Source organism: Mytilus edulis, chromosome 9 (assembly GCF_963676685.1).
Source record: "Mytilus edulis chromosome 9, xbMytEdul2.2, whole genome shotgun sequence".
Lineage (NCBI taxonomy): Eukaryota > Metazoa > Mollusca > Bivalvia > Mytilida > Mytilidae > Mytilus > Mytilus edulis.
In genome coordinates, this window is record NC_092352.1 from 21,525,970 (window position 1) to 21,546,333 (window position 20,364).

The window sequence follows — 20,364 nt, forward strand, 5'->3', positions numbered from 1 at the left end:
AGGCTTGAGAATAAACTACAAAGAAAATCATTTGTATAGAATAGAATAGAATAGAATATTTTTATTTCCCAAATTACAGGGCCAAAAAGAGCATAAAATCAGATACAATTGATTTACATAATTGGTAACAACAACAATAATAGCGGCATATACATATATATTTGGAATAAATAATAGAAGATTTTGGGTCATTTGTGTATAGATATATTATAATAATCTCATCAATGAGACAGGGGAAAAAACAAAAGACATCTAGAGGTCAACATACAGTCTTCAACAATAGCCAAATGTCTTATACAATATGTCAGTCTCTATTGCACATAATTAAGATTGTTTTGGGATTTAATACAATATAACTGAGGATACACTCTATCAATGTTCCTGACTTTTGACAGACATTTGGTATTAAAGGTTAACTATTGTTATTTTAAATCTCAAAACTTCTAATTTTATCTTAATTAGTGGAACATCAGAAGATGCATATTTAAGGAGCACACAATATGAATCACCTAAAAAGAAATCTTTATTACCAGTAAAAAAACAAGATATGAAAAGAACAAAAAAAGTGAAAGATAACAACAATGAACAATGATTAATAATATTTTCGGTACTGATTCATTTCAGAAACTCCAATTGGATTTCAGATATCCTTAAATATAATTGTTGAGGTTCTGAAATAATTGTTCACCTCCATAATCATTTAAGGATATATCCAGAAATTGAAGTGAATTCCATCAATATAAAGTACCTCTTAATCAGATTCTTGATGTCCGGAAATATTTTTGGAGTTCCTCAATGATCATTTGAAGACATCCTAAATTCAAATTACAATGTATGGATGGAGCTTGTGAAAAGTTCAGGAGCTCTTTTAAAAATATTTAATTTGACTAAGGGAGCTACCATTTGATTTTTATGGGGGGGGGGGGGGGCTAGGATGAAAAATTTTGTCCTGCATTTTTTTTTTTAGTTTTAATCTCTGTCCTGCCTTTTTATTTTTCACTCTTTTTGGTCCTGCCTTTTTTTTATTAGTTTATCCTGACTTTTTTTACCTAAATTGTCATCCTGCCTTTTTTTTTTCGCAAAGTGTCTCATCCTGCCTTTTTTTTGGGGGGGGGCTAGGATGAAAAATTTTGTCCTGCATTTTTTTTTTTTAGTTTTAATCTCTGTCCTGCCTTTTTATTTTTCACTCTTTTCGGTCCTGCCTTTTTTTTATTAGTTTATCCTGACTTTTTTTACCTAAATTGTCATCCTGCCTTTTTTTTTCGCAAAGTGTCTCATCCTGCCTATTTTTTTCAAATTTCATCCTAGCCCCCCCCCCCTAAAAATAAAATGGTAGCTCCCTAAATCTTTGCCTCATAATATATCTTACAAACTGCAAGAAATAGTTGAAATAAATAAGCTGTACTAACATCAGTTGAATATGGAAATCGTGTTCACAAAAAAAAATCCTCTTTAGCATGCATATATGTTGTGTGTTTGGCCTTTAGGGCTTTTGGGCGTTGTCATTTGTTTGATTTTGTTTGTTTGGTTCATCAAATTAAAAATATATATATAATATATATATATATTTGTATTTGACATAAAAAAAACCAATGATTCATAAATTTCTTATTGGATTTAGACTGTGATTGACACTTGTATTGCACCAGGAACATATATATATGTTCCCAGATTGCACATTGCGTGATAATAGTTTAAACAAAACTTTTTTCTTGAATATAAAAACACAATATTAATTTTTACTGTTTTTTTATCAATTTTTTCTACATTTGTTTTTGATTTAACACACTCAGATAAGTAAATGGATATAACAGTTATAGTTTGGATATAAATCCTAATGGTTCAATGGTTACGAGTTCGGGATCACCGGATAGGTTTTAAGTAGTCTCATCAAACCGGAAGATGCCAACGTTTCACGTTTCAGAAATGGCAGCTGGAACAGAAAGCATGACAGGAGAAAATGTTGATGAATTAGGTACCCAAGAAGTACCTGTTAATCAAAAATTAACATTTGAAGGTAAAAATATGCTGCAAAGAATAGACACGACTCAGAATAACTGCAAAAAATGAAGTGCAATCATAGAATTCAAACGTAGACAGTAGGCCGGTTTGACCCATATGGAAAAAATTGTTTTGAAAATTGATTTACAGAACGAATTGAACAGAAACAGAATAATGAAACGCATAAAACATTGACAAGATACAACCTATTACAATAATTACAGCTTGAAGCATGATATTATTTAGGAATGATGAAACAGCAGGTGCTATTCTGTATTCTACATTGTAATTTGTACATAATGATAAAATGTAGTGCGAGCTGAGATTGTTCTGACGTCAGTGTTTTGCCAATGAAGGTTGGGACATGGGTTGTCAGAGATTGTCTCATATCAAAAGAATAATTGCGTTTCCAAAATGGATGCACCACTTATAACTTCACAAGCCACTGACAGCCTTGGATCCATAAAACACGGACATCAAGTTGTTCATTTTTCATTTATCTCTTCATTTTTGTAATTATCATCTACCTACCACACTTTATTTTCATGTATTTGAACAGTTTTCACAGTGACTGATCAATAAGGGTATTTTAACTTTCATTTTGTTATGTACTCCCGTCGAGTAAAAGCCAGTATTGGTACCTTCGACGTAACGATACAGATACAGAACTCCAAGTTCCAAAGACTACGCGGTCTGAAGACTAAACTAAACGGAAACTCGTACCATGTTAACTCGTACCAAAAAAGTTAACTCGTACCAACTTAAAGTCGTACCACTGGGAAGTCGTACCATTAAAAAAAATGTTTTGTGGTGTTTTTTCTTAAAATATTATGCTGCCTACACTACCATTACATCTACTGGCTATTCACAATACCATTAGAACCATGGATGGACAATCAAACTCATAAAAAGAAATAAACGCCATGGCTAATAAATAATAGCACACAAGACCGTGACAACATAGCAAACGATAGACTAATCTGATGATTATTTCAGGTCTCATTTACTTTCCTGTGAAGGTGTCACTACCCTTTTTCAAAGCAATGCAAATCTCACACATTAAATGAACATGACATTACTTAAAATCTTCATAGAAGTTGCCAGTTTCTTGGTGAGTAATCATTACCTTGTGCAAAATATTATCTATAAAAAAATTCATACTTTTAACATGTTGGTCATAAAACAATTTACAACCTTTAAAACACACTAAATTAATTCTTTCAGTGAATAAAATTCCTTCGAGAAACAAAAGAAAAGTACCCAAATCTATTCAATGTAACTGATTTGGAATGATTAAAAATTAAATCCAATAGTTATCAGTACAAGTTTAAAAAAGAATGATTCAAGGGAGACAACAAATCAACTCTGCCAAGGTATTGTCTACATCTAATACACATGGAACATTAACTACAGACTGGTCATTTTACTTTCAAATTATATACATTTTACAGACTTAAGAGGTATTGAGAAAAATAACAGTATATATTCATAATTAAACACCAATCAAATGCATTTAAATAAGTTGGTACGAGTTAGCAGTGGTACGAGTTTACATTGGTACGAGTTATTTTTTAGTGGAACGAGTTAACGTTGGTACGAGTTTACATTGGTACGGGTTAACTATAATTCAACTAAAGTATGCACATTTTAATGCTAATTTCAAACTAGACCCTAGACACTCATTCAGTGTCATAAATGAACGAGGTATTAGATTATGTATTCATGTTGACCCAGATCTGGTTGAACTGACACATTCCCCACTTCCATTCTCAATAGGGCTCTTCACGGTTAGTTCGGCCATATTGGATAGGGGGCAGATTTTTTGGAAAGAGGTGGAAATAGTATGAAAGTATGGGAAATCTTATGCATGTTTCCAAGCAACAGCTCTGTTTTAATGATGTTTTTCTGTATTTTTCACACTATTTTTACCTCTATTATGAAAATCTGCCCCCTATCCAATATGGCCAAACTAACCGTGAAGTGCCCTATTTTATCCTTTAATTTTGCATAAATCATCTCTGATAATGCATTGCACCTTACATTTTTTGTTGGTCATGTGACAAACTTTAAAAGTGAATTTTATCATGCTGGCATCAATGGGTCACTGTGAAGACTGGTCAAATATGAAAAAATAAAATGTGGCAGGAGGTCCAAATAATTATGACATCTTGTAAGGCTCAATTTGTATTTTTATGACGCTTTTCTACAAAGTAGCATCAAAGCAAATTGCTTTATAGTTTGAAACTGAATTTTTCCATGAAATTTTATTCAGAGGACTCAGTGTTCTCCCCAGGATTTTTGGATAGCGCTGTGGGACATAATTTTCGACAATTCTCAGTAACTCTGTCGCGGTGTGTGGCTTGTTTGTAATTGATTTGTTATGTGTTTTTCTTATATTTTGCTATTGATGTTTTCTCTTGTAATGATTTCCTCATCATGCTCATGGAAGTTACCCCTTTATAATTGAGAAAGGAAATGGGGAATGTGTCAAAGCGACAACAACCCGACCATAGAGCAGACAACAGCCGAAGGCCACCAATAGGTCTTCAATGAAGCAAGAAACTCCTGCACCCGTAGTTGTCCTTCAGCTGGCCCCTTAACCCCTTTGTTTGTTATTGTCTGGATATAGAAGAAGTTTTTTTCTCCATTGCAAATTCATATAATCCTCTTATCTGTGTATAAAACCCAAGCCCCAAGGTTAAGTCTTTTTCCATGATGGGTCAATACCAGACTGCCTATGTGAAAAGTTCTTAGCACTTAGTAACAGATGATGTTGCAGAACATGTAGAATCAACAATAAAGTCATTGTCAGCTTCTGTGTTTGGTTTTGTAACCCACTGTAGCAGTGTACTGTTAACCTTACGGTGTTTGACAGGAATTGACATGTTTTAGCATAATGATTTCTCATTTTTCTAACATTAACGTTTTATAATATTCAAATGGCTTCATCCAAGCTGGACATTGAGAAAGTGAATTTCTCAAGGCGTATCAGCTTGGGGTTTGTAATCATATCCTCTCAAATTTTTTCAGATGGTAAAATTCATTACTGCAGAATCGCTGACTAAACAATTATTTAACAGTCGAATAGGTGATAATTAATACTTCAAAGACTTGCTCATTTTCTGAGTTCGTATGGATAGTAAACCCGGCAAATTGTAACAAACCCCTGTTTAGAATCATCGTTTGTTCAAAGTTCGTAAAACAAGTTTGTGAGTGTCGTCGGGAAATGCGGTCAATTTATTTCATCTCATTTCATTCATATATGCCTCTATATATTCTTTTAATTAAAAAAATAGATGTCAATGTTTAAATCTTTGTTTATTTTGATCTTTCAAAGTCACGATTTTGTAAAATTTATTAGACTGGTCCTGTGGAGTTACTTAATACAATGGAAATAATTCATTCAGAAATGGTGAACCAGTTGATCACGTGGTCCGAAGTGAAAAATAAGCGGGAAATTTGAAAAAAATACGAAAACAATATAGCGGCGCACTTGCGTTGGATAGCGCTGCGGACAGTGCAATAGAACAGCAGGAATTGTGAAAGCGCTGAAAAGCCCAGCGCTAAAACGGCCTGGGGAGAACACTGGAGGTGTTTATTATTTGCATTTCAGATTTTAATCACCCAATTGCTTGAATGAACAGTGTTCAGAGACTACATATAAAGGCAATAGAGATAGGGGTTTCAGTGGCTTTGTGAACACCTCTCATTAATAGCCTGTTTCACTAATCTTTTAAAATATCTAACGAAAGGTAGTAAAAAATTATATGAAGATCTCAGCTTCAAAGCAGGCAGCTTATGATCATGTGACAAAGAACATTCTCTAAAGAATAAACAACAAAAAAGATCAGAAATCCAAGGAGTTATATTCCAAACTAGCCTTGTTTGAGTTATCAAACATTTAGGTAAAACTTTATAAAAAAAATACATAGATTTCTACCGCAAACAATCATACTTTCCTTATATTTTCAGTGTTGCAGATTGTGAAAGAAGCTCAGCAACAGCATGGATTGAGACATGGAGATTTTCAAAGATATAGGTATGTACACCTACATTCATGCACAATGCTTGAATCTTATTTCTAGATAAATGTTCATGGTATGATAAATTTCTTAGCTATGTTTTTTGAAATAGCTTTATGATAGCTTATAATTCTTTGAAAATGAATGTCAAGCATTCAATTGTGTTTTAAGATGAAAATGTGCTATATCCTGGCCTAGTTAATATCTGTGTCATTTTGGTCTTTTGTGGATAGTTGTCTCATTGGCAATCATACCACATCTTCTTTTTTATATATCTTGGCCTATGGTACATGTATCTGTTCAATAAATGCTTTGGTTATTTCTAGTTCTTTTCAGGTCATTATAGTTTAACACTTGAGCATTTATTTAAAAAGCTATTGAAAATTTAAAAAAAAATGACAAATTTCAAGAAGGTTGTTTGGCATGTGTTTTGTTTATATTGTAAGCTAAGCTACTATTTAACTTTATACATAAAACACTGCATTACTTTGTTTACTGATTGTCAGAAATACAATGTTAACATATTGACAGATTTGCATTGATATACATTATTTTTTTTATATATAATGAGGTGAACCAGTAGTGCTATACGTTTTGATTAGAAATTCTGAATCATATGTTATTTTTAGGGGTTACTGTTCTAGAAGGATAAGACGTTTAAGGAAATCTCTGCATTTTCCTCAAGGCAATAATAGGAAAGTCCTACCAAAGAAAATAGACATGGAAACTGTCACTGATGTCAGGTAAAATATTTCTCTTAATTGTTTTGTCAATATATAATACTTTTCAACCAGATAATATTTTTTTGCAAAGGAGTGTGGTTTGTTTGATCTCAGTTCTTAAGTAGTCAAAATTCCAGTGTTAATTTGTGTCATCATTCCCTAAATATATTTATTATTATTCTGCTAAAGATTTTAAACAGACCTTATGTATTGTCTTTAAGAACTATTTCTAGATTGAGTTTTACATAATGTTTTACAGATTTCTACACTTACCCCTATTCTGTGCAGAGAGAGCATGGTATTATGCTATGCAGTTGAAGTCAGAAGCTAACACAGAACAGAGAAAGAAGTTTCATACACTAGCAAAGATAAAGAAAGCTGTAACCTATGCTGAAGAGTTAGCAGAGCTATGTAAAAGTCCAAAATGCGATGCTCAGACACAGTTAGAAAGTCAGGTATTATTAGTTTTGTTGTAATAATATTTATAGTTTTAATTTGTGCATTAAAATAGCTTACAGTTATAGAAAAAGGAAACAGATGAACATTGCTTTACTGAAAAGAAGGCCATGTCTAATTTATATTTGATTAATTTCTAAAGTATATAACTGTCAACTTCTGCTTCAACACAAAGTCTTTCTTCACAACCAACACCAAGCTATAAAGGGCCCCAAAATGACTAGTGTAAAACAATTCAAGAAAAACAGGAAAACCTAAAGTCTATAAAAAAACTCAGATACACCTATGAACCTCACTAACAAACAACAGCCACTGAACAACAGGCTTCTAACTAAAAACAGGTGCATACAAGTGCAATGGTTTATAACTAGTTTGTTTGCACCAAGCCCTCCCCCTAACCAGGGAAAGTGGTGTAACTGTACAACATAAGAACAAACTATGCCAAAACAAATGTCAGAAACAGCAAAACCACTCAGTTATAGGCTCCTGACTTGGGACAGGTACATATATAATGTTAGCTTTGTTTAATTACCCAAACTGAATAGTAATTTAATTTTGTTTAATGAAGTTAAAAAAATATCATGATTATATCTAATTGCCAACTTATTTATAAATTTGTAAGGGAATTAAAAAAAATTCAATCATGTGCTTCTCCCTATATAGCTATAGTTAAGAAATTTTAAAAGAGACTTGTTTCGTATGAAATGATACTCTAATCTCGGAAATATAATGCAAGAGAAAAATATACCTAAATATTATACATCTCTAATTTCAGGCTTATTTATCATGGATACAAGCTGGAATGTACTTTGAACAAGAGGTTTGGGACAAGGCAATGAAGTTATATACACAGGCAAAGTAAGTTATTTAAAATGTTAAAGCAATAGCTACAAATTAATTGGAAACCAAATGCCTATGAAGATTAATGAAAAAATACTGATTGTTACATCTTTTCAATCTAGTTATGTTTTGGAAAGTTGTGCGTGTGCTTGCAATCAAACTAAGGTATGTCTCATAATGATTGGAAAATTCTGATCAATTTTGAGGTCAACTTGTTGTAACATACAGGTCACTCACAGATATTATAATAGATCAAAATTAATATAGAAAATAGTTTTTTAGGTGACAAATCTTGAACCCAACTTTGAATCCGATCCAAACTGGGGTTACATGTAAATCCTTATTTATTTTAACTCAACAGGTATTGGTCAAGGTCCACATCTAAATATACCTCATGAAAATTACCTTGCAATTAAAAGTCCTTGCATCTATAATAGGATTTAAAAATGTTTGCCACTTACATCAAATAAAGAGTTTTAGAATTGTTCAAAACACAACATCTTTAGTTTAAACAATATTTATTCAGATAAGTCAACATTAAACATATTATACAATGAAATAATATTAAGGATTCAGAAACAAGCAATTTGCTTTTACAAATCTGTCTCCCTGTCTAACATCTTTGTTTACAAATGATAATTTCATCTGTTTTGAATAATGTTTTGTATTTACCACTAGACATAAAACAATAAAAAAAATCATTCTTATACTTAGGTTTTGATAACATTTCCAATGTTTGTGTTTTAGAACGATATATGAGAAATTAGCCAGTGCATTCACTGAGGATAGTCAAGCCTTATATCTACAGATGGTAGATGAAGTCTCACCTAACATCAGATACTGTGCCTACAACATAGGTGACGAGTCGGCCATTGCTGAACTTAAGGAAATGAGACGTAAAGGTGGAGAGGACCAGCTGACATCACATTTAGATGTAAGTTATCAAACACTTGTCTTAATGTTGTTTATTAAGTTATTATATTGGGAAAAAAACACATTCATGTGATTATAAATTCTGTAGAGAGCCTGTCTCATGTTTATTTTTTTTAATTATCAACAGTTCAATCATGTTTTGAAGACTTAAAACATATTTTTGATATAAAATGCTAAATTATAAAAAATACAAGAAACAAATTATTGCACATAAAAAAAAATATACCATAATTTTTCTCTCTATAATAAGCAATTAATTTGAGAATCAAGATGCAAATGATATTATTTTTAAATTTTTATTTCATAGGACTTGCTATCACAAACAAGAGAAAAACAGACAGCAACTTTATCTGAGGTGACATGGTTGGGACGTTCTGTCCCTGTAAAGAGTGAGCCTGTTAGAGTTTTCCTTCTCAATGTACAGGAAAGTACAAAGGAGATAGAATCAACAGAGGGAATAGATGGCAAGATTTCTATATATGAAAGTTTATTGAAGCAGTGCATAGATGCTCAACAAATTATGAGGGATTCTTTAAGTGATGATGCTGTATGTATTTTATAGATCAATTTTTACATGATAATTTTAATGATTGGGATGATTTCAAGTTTTACTTTTTCATGATGATTTATATACAAGTAATATTTAAATGGTAAAAGGAGTTTACATTTGTGGATTGTTGATATAAGTTTGTTAACAGTATTTGCCCTGATTCATTTACAAGATTTTCTTTTCCAAATTATATAGACTTGCTTCACATACTTATAGCAGATACATATAAAGAAAATAATCTATGTTTAAATGATGTTTTCTTTTATTTTAGAATTTTAAGGCATCTCAGCGAGGACAAGCCATTGAAGGGAAAATATCAAACCAGCACTACCTGCACAGTTATCTAATGTATATACGACTGTCAAAAACTGTAGATAGGAACTTATTATTAATAGAAAAACTAAAGCAATATTTGCCTGGCAAATCAATACCAGAAGGACATAAAATTACTAAACCACAAGATCTTGTTAGATTGTACGATATTATTATACAGGTTAGGAAAGTAGTAATAGTGCTCTTTCAAATAAGCAGTTAGTTAATGATGTAGGGAGGGTTAATTTGTGAATGTGAGGGTTAATTTTAATGTTCACATGATTCAACACTCCTTTGTATATGATAATAACATGAGAATTGAAATGCGGAATGTGTCAAAGACACAACAACCCGACTAAAGAGCAGAAAACAACATACATACAAATATCTGAAAATTAGTCATTACTGGTCAATATGAAAAAAGAAATTTTAACAAAACAATGGCTCAACCTTTAAAATTGAGCATTCATACATACACACACACAAATATTATTAATGTTTAGAGACCTACTTGTTCCCAAGACTTTCTCAATGTCTGTGATAGTTAATAAAATGGATTAAGAATTTATGTTCAGACTATGTAAATTTCTAGTATGAATTCATGCTTATTTTATTTTCAGAATTTAAATGAGATACCTAATTTACAAGGTGTAGAGACAGATTTGAGTGAAGAAACAGCAGTGAAAAGTACTTCTTATAAAGCATTTAGGTAATGCCATACAGGATGTTTTTGACAAATGAAACGTTCAATAATGTTGAGCATTGAAAAAGTAAAGCATAAAAGCTTTTAACACAAATTATAATGTGATAATGTAAATATGTTAAAGTGCTAATCCACTATCTAAACTTATAATCTGATGTACAGTAGTTGTCGTTTGTTTATGTAGTTCATACATGTTTCTCCTTTTTATATAGATAAGACCGTTGGTTTTCCCACTTGAATGGTTTTACATTACTAATTTTTGGGGCCCTTTATAGCTTGCTGTTTGGTGTGAACCAAGGCCGTACCTTGATCTATAATGGTTCACTTTTATAAATTGTTATTTCGATGGATAGTTGTCTCATTGGCACTCATACCCCATCTTCCTATATCTATGTACTGATTATCATATAAAAAAGAAGATGTGGTATGGTTGCCAATGAGACACCTCTTCACAAGAGACCAAATGACACAGATATTAACAACTTACGGTCACCTTATGGCCTTCACCAATGAGCAAAGCCCATACCACATAATCAGCTATAAAAGGCCTGCATTTTGATATGGTTAAATATCAGCTGTGAGTTGTTCTAGAGTATTAGACTTTGATAGGTAAAAACTGGACAATAATGAACATGTGATCATAAACCAAGTTTGTTTTCTGGACAGATCTTTATAATCTTTACTGAATGCTCCTTTTAATTTGAAGGTTTATTAAATTTTCCTTTAAAACATTTTTCATTGAAATATTAGGAATTATTAGGGTGTCTTATAAAAAATCCTTTTTTTTTCTTTATTCCATATGATAAAATTTTGGATAAATTTTGCAAACAATGAAACCATCTCACCTGTCTTTCAATTTTGGACCATTTTAATTTTGTTCCAGAGTTATAAGACTTGTATGGTAGAAATCAAGTGACCTTCATATTATGCCCTCATGGTGCATGTCTTATTTATAAAACATGAGCCCAAAAAGTAAACAGTAACCTATTTTATTATTTTTATTCTATGACAATTTTTAAAGTGATACTGATATTATCTCCATCACTGCAGCCAACTTTACACCATATAAAAAATATCAAGTTTAAAACTAGTTTACATGTGATAATCAAACAAATATGACATGTGTCCCTAAAATATTATTACCTTTATTTTTCAGGTCCTATTATATTGCACAGTCATTCTTAGCAGCAAAGAAATGGACAGAAACAATAGCATTATATGAGAGAGTTTTAAAACATGCTTCTCAAGCATTGAAAGGTTGTAAAAAACTGAAAAATCTGTCTAAACAGGTCAGTATAGTTACATTTTCTGTAATAGAAGGTTCCGAATAATTTTATTTACTGATTCTTTTTCTTGCAAAAAATGTATTAAACATCCCAATGATAAAGCTTGCTTGATTTAATTTACGCTAATAAATTAAGTTTTGTTGGAATTCAGAATCATTACTAGGTGTATATGTTTGTTTGACAGAGTTAATCTGACCTTGACCTCATGTTCGTGGTTCATTGGTCAATGTTAAGTTTTTCAAGGTTAGGTTTATTTTTAAGATACTATGCAAAAGGGTTAAAGTTGTATATATATATTAAAATTTTAAAGTTATGTCGGTTTTTTAGTTGACTAGTTAACAATAGTTAAAACTAACATTTTTTCCAAGCCTAACCTATTGGGCTTTTTATACGACCATTTTTGCAGGCGTATATTGGTATCACATCATCGTCTTCATAGGCAGTTGGTTTCTGGACAATAACTTTAGTATAAGTAAATAGAAATCTATGAAATTTAAACACAATGTTTATAACCACAAAAGGAAGGTTGGAATTGATTTCTGGGGGTTATGGTCTCAACAGTTTAGGAATTAGGGACCAAAAAGAGGCCCAAAAATGGCATTTTTCTAGTTTCCAGACAATAATTTGTGTTTAAGTGTATGGATCTCTGAAATTATACCTCAAGGGATGGATAAGGATTTGCTTTGGAGGGTTATGACTCAAACGGTTAAGGAATTAGAGGCAAAAAAGGGGAAAACAAGGGTTTCTTGGTTAATGGACAATTAAACAATTTTAAAGCAGTGTAAGGGAGGTAATTCAAATACATTAAGGTAATCAAAACATAATATTTTGAATTACCTCCCTTACACTGCTTTAGGATTATACATATAGCATAATGTATTGCACAAAAGCATAAATTGTGTATCAATTCAAATCATATAACCAATTCTAAGTTCTTAGACTATAGTTTTTTCTGTGTCAGAAACCTATTATGTGTCAAATATTTAATTACAATCCAAATATAGACCTGTATCAAGCATGAATATTGTGTCCATTTTTGCCAAGCAGTTCAGGGTTGGACCTCTGCAATTGTATCCAGCTGCGCTTTGCGAAGCAATTTATAACTGATAAACCTAATAAAATCTTAAATTTTAGACATTGCAAAATGTATGTGATAATTTATTAGATAGGGTCAATGTCTTTGTAAAAGATCAATAGTAGAATCATTTCACTGATCATTTTCCAACCTTAGAGTGTTTTATTAGTATGTTATGACCAGAATTGCTTAGAAAAAACGAGATTTGATACTTGGTAGTTTACATTTTTGCAGTCGTATATTGGTATCATGTCATAATAAATTTCCATAAATTCAGTTTTATACTCTTCAGTCAGATGTATCTGTTATAATGTTATGTTTGAATTTTTTCTAGGAAATAAGTAGTATAGAAGAATTAGTAAACAGAGTTAATGGTGAAAAATATTCATGTCATGCTAACAGCATTCTGGATTTAGAAACTGTTGTTGAACCAGTAGCAGATATTAGTCTCATTAAGAAAAAAGTAAGTGTTCTTTTTAATTAAGAAAATTCACAGGTGATTTTCAAAATAACAAGGTCCAAGATGGTTGTTATATAAAGAAAGACATTCCTCAAGCAAGACAAAAATATATTTGAATGCACTTGTTTTTAGAATACAGATGTATCCATTTAAAAATTTGGCTAGAAACAATAGTTCTTTTATTTTTTTTTAATATTTTGTCAAGAGATATTTTCACTGCTAGCATATATTACTTTTTGAGAATTATCAAGGATTTAACCAGATTTGTTTGCAGTGATGTAGTTGACTTGTATTTAATGAAATTATAGAAAGAACAGTCGGGGGTTATTGTCAAAATTTTCTGATGCTAACAAATAATCAGTGGAGCTGAAAAATGATAAAAACAAGATGGCATACATGACCAGAAACTTTCCTTAAGTAAACTCATTTGTAACAAACTTTGTCTGGGATGTGAAGGAGTGTTCATATTTTTCTAGCTCTTTATCTGTAATTGAAGTGATGAAATTCATAATCATAACTTACCATTCTGTTAAAAATTGTCAGTAAATGTGATTGTTTTTTTTCCATCTTTGATGTATTTCTGTATCTTTTCAGCCACTGATAGACAGGTTTGATGATTATATTGAAGATAAAAGCGTTACAACAAAGAAACCAAACCTTGTCAGTTTCCCTCCGGACTTTGAACCTATACCATGTCGACCATTATTCTTTGATTTAGCACTTAATCACGTAGATTTCCCTTCAATAGAAAGCAAAATGGAACAGAAGAAATCAGGAGGACTTACTGGAATGGTTAAAGGATGGTTATGGGGAGGTGGTAAAAAATAAGAAATTGTGTACCAAGGGAAGTAACTCTGTTAGATTTTATAAAATTCTTGGTAAAGAACCTGGAAATGTTAGACAATGTTTGTAAAGAAAACAATGCAAAGAATGATAATAAGTATTGGTGCACTGAATGGAAAGATTATTGTTAATGTGCAAGATTATGGTATGTGGTGCAAAACCTTAAAATAGTTATTTAACATTATGTAAGAGATGCTTCTTGAACTTCAGTAATAAATGTTTCTGATAAATTATTTAAAGGTTTGTTTATCAAATTCAATTAATAGATAATTTGTTTTTTTGCATAAATTTTGCCAATTTTTTTTAAAACATAGATTTATTAATTTGAAAAAATTTATAGTTCAAGAAATTATAATAATCATGTATTTTCAATTGTTTTCGACAGTGAAAAAAAATGAATTTATGAATAGATCTTAGGACTATAGTTTGATTGTCAGTTAATCCAGATTTTTAAGATCACACTTGTTTTCAAATAAATTATGATATGAAATTAATGAAGGAAAACAATAAATAATTAAAATTTAATTGGCTATTTCGTTTGTTTATATTAGATTGTTTTAAATATTTCCAAATCACTGACATCCACAAAAATATCAGATGACTTGTCTCCCTTTGACTTAGTCTGTTAACACTTCTGGAATTGTGTGACCACAAAGACACAGCATCAACACTTCAAATGAGAAATACCACTTTGTTATGTGAAGAGTCAATCTTTCTTTTGTACAGATGCTCAAGAATGAGCATTGAGAGAAGAATGCTGAAAAAACCAAGGATATGCATAAGCAGATGGCTTCATAAATATCATTATCACTTTCCTGAAAACTTCTGCATTAGGACTTTTGATTTTTTTTTTTGTATTTTATTAATATATATATGTATATCAAAAGAAAATAATATTCACTGCAAGTCTAGGCCAGAGTTATTTTGTTTATAAAGACATTTTCTCAGATATGTTTCAACAGATTGACTTCATATTTATTCATGAGCTTGACAGTTATGACTTGTAAGGTGTGAGCATTTCCATGATCTGTCATACAACTGTTTCCTGTTTTACTCTTCTTTACTGAAACTATTGAAGTTGATTAATATTAAAAATGATATTTACAATATTTTACTATTTATATACGATTAAATTCAAGCACTTTTCATTCAAATATGCAAAGGGTGATGTATAAAACCAGGCAATTTATGCAGAGAATATGACATAAAACACGTTGACTGGACATTATTGTTTTTCTTTAAAAATGAAGCTAATTTATTGATATTCTTTACTATGTATAGCTTTCCCATTTTCTGCAATACAAAAAAGGGTATGTTATGTGATTTCAATGAAATTTCAAATGACATATCCTCAACTAGTGAGTTATCTCTAAGAACTTTCAAATATAGTTTTAATGATCAATTATTCTTTTTAAGCCAAATTATATTTGTATTTATTCCCCCATTGATGGTTCAATAAAGTACATGTGTATGATCATTTGAATTCAATTTTTCGAAAATAACATTTCTCTATTTTGTATAGTAACAATTTGGCAGCAGTTTTGGGGCATTTGTGTCATCTCAACACATCAATTGTAGTTTTGATATCATTTGTCATTAAACTTTAGGATTTCAGTAAAAAAGCAATATCTAAAAGTATGATTTGTTATACATGTGTATAGAAAAGGAAGAATGAGGAAATCATTGCAGTATATAGATATGTTGTATGTTGTAAATCTTTGTACATGTTGAATTATTTTGAAGTCTTATAATGAAATATTAAATATACAGAACTTTAAGTGATATTTATTTCTTTCCTTTTCTCCCAGTATATTATTTTTCTTATGGTGAACTTGAGATTGATTATTGGTGTTTTATGGGCTATTTCATGGTGGTAAGTTTTTGTAGGTGGAGGAAGACAGAATCCCTAAAGAAAAACACCAACCTTCAATAGGAAAACTGACAAATCTATTCAATAAAGAATGGAGTCAAGTGCACACACACTAGCAGTGTTCGAACTCACAACTTGAGTGTTGACTGGCTAGTGATTACAATAGAACTACTTAGACCACTTAGCAACTCAGGCTCTGTGAACTCCTTGAGAGTATTTCTCCAAATGAAGATCTGTTATAGCAAACTTGTAACACCCTGAGGATAAATTCTCTGTAATGCTAAAACTGTTGGTTCTGGATGGCATGTTAAAACTAATTTGTTATCGTAAACTGTAAATTATCTTCCTTCAGCCTGACACTAAAACATTGTAATTGATACTTGTTACTCAATAGTGGTAGCACTACCTCTAAGTCTCTTTTCATGGTTAATAAAATGTACCTTATATGATATTAAAGCTACTTTTTTTGTTAAAATGGAAATAAGAACGATATTGAAATCATAAAGACAATACACGAACAAGACAAATCCAAAACAAAGACAGCTCAACAAAAACAAACAAACCGCATACACAAACAAGAGTGCACTTCTGAAGTATCTATTTTACTGGTTATGATTGAATTTTACATTCAGAGGGTCTTACTACAGATATATTAGAGACCTGCGACCTGCATTATTAATGATACATCAAAATGAGGTCATGGTCAGATGCACATGTGTAAGCTTACTGTCATCATGTTATGTAGAACCCCCGGTCCATGAAAAATGCACTTGTATAGTTCACTTATACCATGCAAATGATACACAAGGAAAATTACTGTGGGTCGATTTTACATTAGTTTATTTCCTTCCAATTGAAAGAGTACAATGCAGAAATAGATAACACTGTTATAAACACTTGTACATGTCACCTTATGATCATCCCATACACCACATACAGATAACCTACTGCTTATAATATCTGACCACCTACCCTTAGCCCCCAAAAAAGTTGACCAATGAATCACAGAATAGAGGTATATGGTGAATCTTGCCTTATAATCACTTTAATTATTTACTAATATATATTGATGTGTAAATCCCAGTTTACTAATAATGATGGGTGCAGCAGCATGGCAAAATAAAGAGATTCTCACTTTCAAATGAAAACTATTTAGTACTAATCAAACAACCCAAAGGGACATTGTTGAAAAACATGAATGACTACACAGTGGAATTTTACCAATTTTGATAATTACATGTCCCATTTAATTCCTGGATGTGCCCCAGTATAAACGGTATAAAGGCCTGTCTATTATTGATAATGTGTTGACATCTAGCTTGTTTTTGTTGGGAACCCCGTTGTTTAAAACGGCTGGATCGGCCACTGGTGTCCACAGGCACTTTTCTCATAATTTTTTTCCGTTTATACCTTAATATAACACAAGGTACTTAACTAATTTTTTTGAAAAATGACACCCAGTCCCGAATTCCCGTTATTTTTCGATTTCTCGGTTGTCACACCTATATTAAGGTATATGGGGGGAAAAATTTCTGAGACAAGTGCCTGGGCTGGTGTCCCCAACAATTCTGTATGATATTGAACTGGAATCCGTAAAAGTATAACTCCTATATTGAACAAACACTCAACTGATGGTTAAATACACGAAAGTCAGTAATATTGATATAAATACATTTTAGACATTAACTATATTGATGAATCTTTTTTTTTGGTTCCTTGGTATGTTGTCACATTGTCTCATTCATGTATTGATAAGAGTAGATCTATTATGTTCCAGCTCTTAGATCTAAATGTACTATGAATGACTCACAAGAAGTCAATGTATACAGTAGTTGGCTATCGAAACACAATGCCTTAGTCTCTGGAGAGAGGTATTATTGTGAAGTTCGTATCATGTCTTTCTAACTAGTCTTTTTATTTCCACTCTGAAAAAATATTATTATAACATGGAAAATCTGATTATTTTTGTGCATTAATTGTGTTGAATATGATTACTAATAAATAAAGTACAGATGAAAAAGCTGCAAGGATATGTTATGAATATATGCCTTTATGATAACATCGATATGTCTTGAATTATCTATCATAAATAAGCTACTTAGCCCAAGCGTGGAAACAGATGTTACAAATATAGTTTGGCAGTTTTTATAGATGAGAAATGAAGTGTAATTGATGATTTTAGAAAAGGTTATGTATCGATTTTGTTTGCGTAGGTGGTTAAAAGATAAAAGGGGACAATAAATGGCTGACCCGTGTTAAGAGAGAGCCATATCTCTTGCACGTTAAAGACACCCTTGTAGATTTCGAAAAAGAGCAGGCTAATGCCGCTACAAGGCAGCACTCGCACCCGCAAAGTGGAAGGAGATTAATATAAGTTGCAAAACTTGTTTCCCAATCCACTATAATTAGATATGTTTAAACTAAAAGATAAAGCTCGAATTTTTCTTTTTAATGTAGGATTTTATGCGTGATATGATGTAGAGGACTCTTCAGAATTATAAAACAATCGGAGACGACAATAATCAGTTAACGGCATCCATGTATATTTCAAGTGGTCACATATTTTATTCTTGTCCAGTGGCATATATATAATTTTCGTTAGAATTGACACGCACAATTTATCGACAAAAGAGATGATTTCAGCTTTCCAATTGTGAACTTTCCATTTCTAAGTAGCAACATTCCAGCAGCACCTGCATACGGGGTATATATCTCCCAATTGATACGATATTCCCGTGCTTGCGTTTCCTATCATGATTTTCTTGATAGAGGGTTACTGCTCACAAGGAAGCTATTAAACCAAGAGTTCCAAATGGTGAAGTTGAAATCATCCCTTCGTAAATTTTACCGACGCCATCACAAGTTGGTTGACCGTTATGGAATAACCGTTTCACAAATGATATCGGATATGTTCCTTACGTCGTAACTACAATCCCCTTCCCTTTCATGAATGTGACCTACCGAATTAGACTATTTACCGGATTTGTAATCACATAAGCAACACGACGGGTGCCACATGTGGAGCAGGATCTGCTTACCCTTCCGGAGCACCTGAGATCACCCCTAGTTTTGGTGGGGTTCGTGTTGTTTATTCTTTAGTTTTCTATGTTGTGTCATGTTTACTATTGTTTTTCTGTTTGTCTTTTTCATTTTTAGCCATGGCGTTGTCAGTTTGTTTTAGATTTATGAGTTTGACTGTCCCTTTGGTATCTTTCGTCCCTCTTTTATCATTAATATATAACTTTTATGATAAATAAAAAAATAGGTGAGTGTAAATAAACTCATCATAGATACCAGGACTAAATTTTGTATATACCGCAGACGTGTAGCAAAAATAATTATGTAAATCATCTTTTTTTTTTTAGTTTTTAAAACCAATCTTTTTGTGAAGATTTGCAACTCAAATTGATATTTGCAAGAGAATCATTCCTCCAACCTGTAAACCACATTTTGAAAGAGAAGCTTCACAGTTTCCATGTGAAATAATGTTCTGTTTGTTAACTGTATTAGGAATTGAAATCGTCATTATCAGCCACTCAATTGCACAGGTACTTGGGAACAGGACAAATAGTTTTTGCCCTCTCCCTTTTCTCCAAAATCCGATACAATTGTTTTCGTATTTTACAGTATGATATCATAAACACGAAAACAATTAAAGTTAATGGAAAACCTAAAAAAAATAACGGATTTTGGAAAAAAATGGTGAGGGCAAAAAAAATTGGTCCTGTCCCAAGTACAAAAAGGTTACGAAAGGATGCATGGAAAGCCAGTCTGAAATTTCTATGAATCATATGTAAATACAAAACTGTGGTTCACCATATTAATTCAGGTTAAGCATTTTTTTTATGTTCTGTAGCATAATACCAGCCTGAACTATATGTATCCTATTTGTACTATCTGGCGACCATCTTTAATTCCAGATGGAAACTGAACACATTTTGTATAGTATAAAATAAGTACCATTCGCGCATATAACCAATAAGCGAAGTTATTTCTGACTTTTAATTGTTAAAGTTGTTGAATTGTCATGATCAATATCTATAAGACGAAATCATAATATTTTTTCTGGGAAACCACCGACTAAAACATTTTTATCAGCACTTTGTTAGCAAAAACTGGGTGTTTGTACGGTTTTGAGTATTGATCAACCACGATAGATCACGATAAATATGATAATGAAATGGGAGGACATAAAATGTTGACATGTAGCTATAGAAATATTATTGTATAAGATTACACACGACTGGCAAATCCGCTCATCATTTTCCGCTTACGAACCAAGTTTTCCTAT

General features: G+C 31.7%; 1 protein-coding gene across 1 annotated transcript; it reads left to right on the forward strand.

Annotated features, from left to right (window-relative positions):
- The first annotated feature begins 1,873 nt into the window (after window positions 1-1,873).
- On the forward strand, window positions 1,874-15,981 carry LOC139489658 (signal recognition particle subunit SRP68-like). Its single transcript, XM_071276303.1, has 12 exons — window positions 1,874-2,017; window positions 5,974-6,040; window positions 6,653-6,766; window positions 7,005-7,200; window positions 7,977-8,059; window positions 8,789-8,975; window positions 9,282-9,521; window positions 9,796-10,017; window positions 10,457-10,545; window positions 11,696-11,828; window positions 13,235-13,363; window positions 13,955-15,981. The coding sequence occupies exons 1-12, from the start codon at window positions 1,903-1,905 to the stop codon at window positions 14,186-14,188; spliced, it is 1,809 nt and encodes a 602-aa protein (XP_071132404.1). The 5' UTR covers window positions 1,874-1,902; the 3' UTR covers window positions 14,189-15,981.
- The last annotated feature ends 4,383 nt before the right edge of the window (window positions 15,982-20,364 follow it).

What these genes read in the sequence shown, in the direction of transcription:
- LOC139489658 (XM_071276303.1), top strand. Translation starts at nt 1,903, where the DNA reads ATGCCAACGTTTCACGTTTCAGAAATGGCAGCTGGAACAGAAAGCATG. An exon ending in GAAACTGTCACTGATGTCAG is followed by an intron (nt 6,767 to 7,004) that starts GTAAAATATTTC and finishes AATGTTTTACAG; the next exon opens with ATTTCTACACTTACCCCTAT. An exon ending in TGAAAAATCTGTCTAAACAG is followed by an intron (nt 11,829 to 13,234) that starts GTCAGTATAGTT and finishes AATTTTTTCTAG; the next exon opens with GAAATAAGTAGTATAGAAGA.